The sequence below is a fragment of the Diaphorina citri genome, unplaced genomic scaffold (assembly GCF_000475195.1).
Source record: "Diaphorina citri unplaced genomic scaffold, Diaci psyllid genome assembly version 1.1 scaffold11287, whole genome shotgun sequence".
Lineage (NCBI taxonomy): Eukaryota > Metazoa > Arthropoda > Insecta > Hemiptera > Psyllidae > Diaphorina > Diaphorina citri.
In genome coordinates this window covers 1-1690 of record NW_007388659.1, presented here as the reverse complement: position 1 = coordinate 1690, position 1690 = coordinate 1, and the positions used below count along the sequence as shown (strand labels likewise).

Sequence of the window (1690 nt, the reverse complement as noted above, 5' to 3'; positions counted from 1 at the left end):
ATACTGAAATGGAAAAAAGATGTATTGGTTATAGATATGAAAGTAGATATACCATTTCCAAAGGTAGAATATGTGCAAGGGCAAGATAAATTGACAGTGCCTTTAGATATTAAATGTTCAAACTCACCAGAAAGTCGTCAGGTTTGCTCAGCTTCAGTTTGTTCCTCAGCTTCTCATCAGCACCGGCACACAGCAGATAGAACACATGATAATTCCGCTCCTCAGGACTCTGCGTGCAAATTCTCGACTTCTCCAGAAGATAATGCGAAATGTAGCCACCCACCACGGTACATCTAGAGTCGAAGTGAACTTCCATGAATTTGCCAAAACGGGAGGAGTTGTTGTTACGCGTTGTCTTGGCGTTTCCGAACGCTTCTAGCACCGGATTGGCTGCAAATGGATACAAGGATTAAAAGTGATGCAGTGTTAGATAAGTTGGTATTTAAACCCGAAAAAAGATGAAGAGTTCTGATGTAAATATCAAAAATGAGACCTTTATGCAAAGTGCTTAAAAAAAAAATAAATAAATAAAATAAAATAAAGTTGGTCCCCCAAAAGGTACTCTGAAAATCTTGTGGCATTTAAGGCGTCAATATTTAGTCATGTTTATCAAACGATACAATTATTATGATGGTATGTTAAAATATTCCCGTCCCCAAACGAAGCTAGAAGATATTTTATTTTGGCATCCATTTTTCCTCTAACTCACCATCAAGGATCTTTTGCTCAATAGGACCGGCTGCCGAACCCCATAGATCACACAGATATCTGAGCAGGTATTTGGTGGATTCTGTCTTGCCGGCTCCTGATTCTCCAGATACAATGATAGACTGGGACTGCTTTAGGACCTGAAAGAGAAGAAAATGTATGTATCAGTATGTTCCTCTTGGTTCATCAGATCAATAGCCATTAGTAAACTTGTGTACATGAGTATATCAACTTGTGTACATGAGTATATCGCTCCTGATTCTCCAGATACAATGATAGACTGGGACTGCTTTAGGACCTGAAAGAGAAGAAAATGTATGTATCAGTATGTTCCTCTTGATTCATCAGATCAATAGCCATTAGTAAACTTGTGTACATGAGTATATCATCAAAAGACCCTTTGAATGTACGCCTTTTGGAGTATGACTTCTTGAAGCCAATGCTTGTATCTTGAGTGTAAACGGTACTCATTTGATATCATCGTTCTTACCTTCATATCACGGAATGACTTATCAGCAATGGCAAACACATGAGGAGGCAGAACTCCCAGAGATTTGCCCTGGTACTTCTTGATGGTGTCGGAGGTGTAGAGCTGCTTGATTTCGAAATACGGATTGACAGCTATCAGAATGTTCGCAACATAGGTCTGGAATGATATGAGGAAAGTTAGACATGGAAAAGGGAGGCATTGTTTGTTTCACATGTGGAATTCTATTGGATGATATGTTTAGAAAAAGACCCACAATAAAAATTTGCAATTTATTAATAGAAATAGTAGACTAACAGAAACAGTAAGTTGCATTTTGATATTTTGTGAATATTTCGGAAAGTCCTCCGATATCTTGATTAATCTAGTCCTAGGAGATACAAATTTATAGGTAAGAGAACCCGAGACGCTTTCAACGTCAATCTTATATTATAAGAACAAGATCCATTCACTCATTCACAGTTCACATTTCATAGTTCACACACTGATCGCTCT

General features: G+C 38.0%; 1 protein-coding gene across 1 annotated transcript; it reads right to left on the bottom strand.

Annotated features, from left to right (window-relative positions):
- Positions 1 to 109: 109 nt before the first annotated feature.
- LOC103522794 (myosin heavy chain 95F-like) lies at positions 110 to 1375 on the bottom strand. The gene is made up of 3 exons (XM_008487887.2): positions 1199 to 1375; positions 710 to 848; positions 110 to 390 (listed from the first exon to the last, which is right to left on the bottom strand). Exons 1-3 carry the CDS (start codon positions 1202 to 1204, stop codon positions 110 to 112), a joined length of 426 nt encoding a protein of 141 aa, XP_008486109.2. The 5' UTR covers positions 1205 to 1375.
- Positions 1376 to 1690: the final 315 nt, after the last annotated feature.

Bases quoted from the DNA above. Each gene is read 5' to 3' on its own strand.
- LOC103522794 (XM_008487887.2), bottom strand. The intron at 391-709 runs GTGAGTTAGAGG...ATCCATTTGCAG, and splicing joins TGAGCAAAAGATCCTTGATG to CCAATCCGGTGCTAGAAGCG.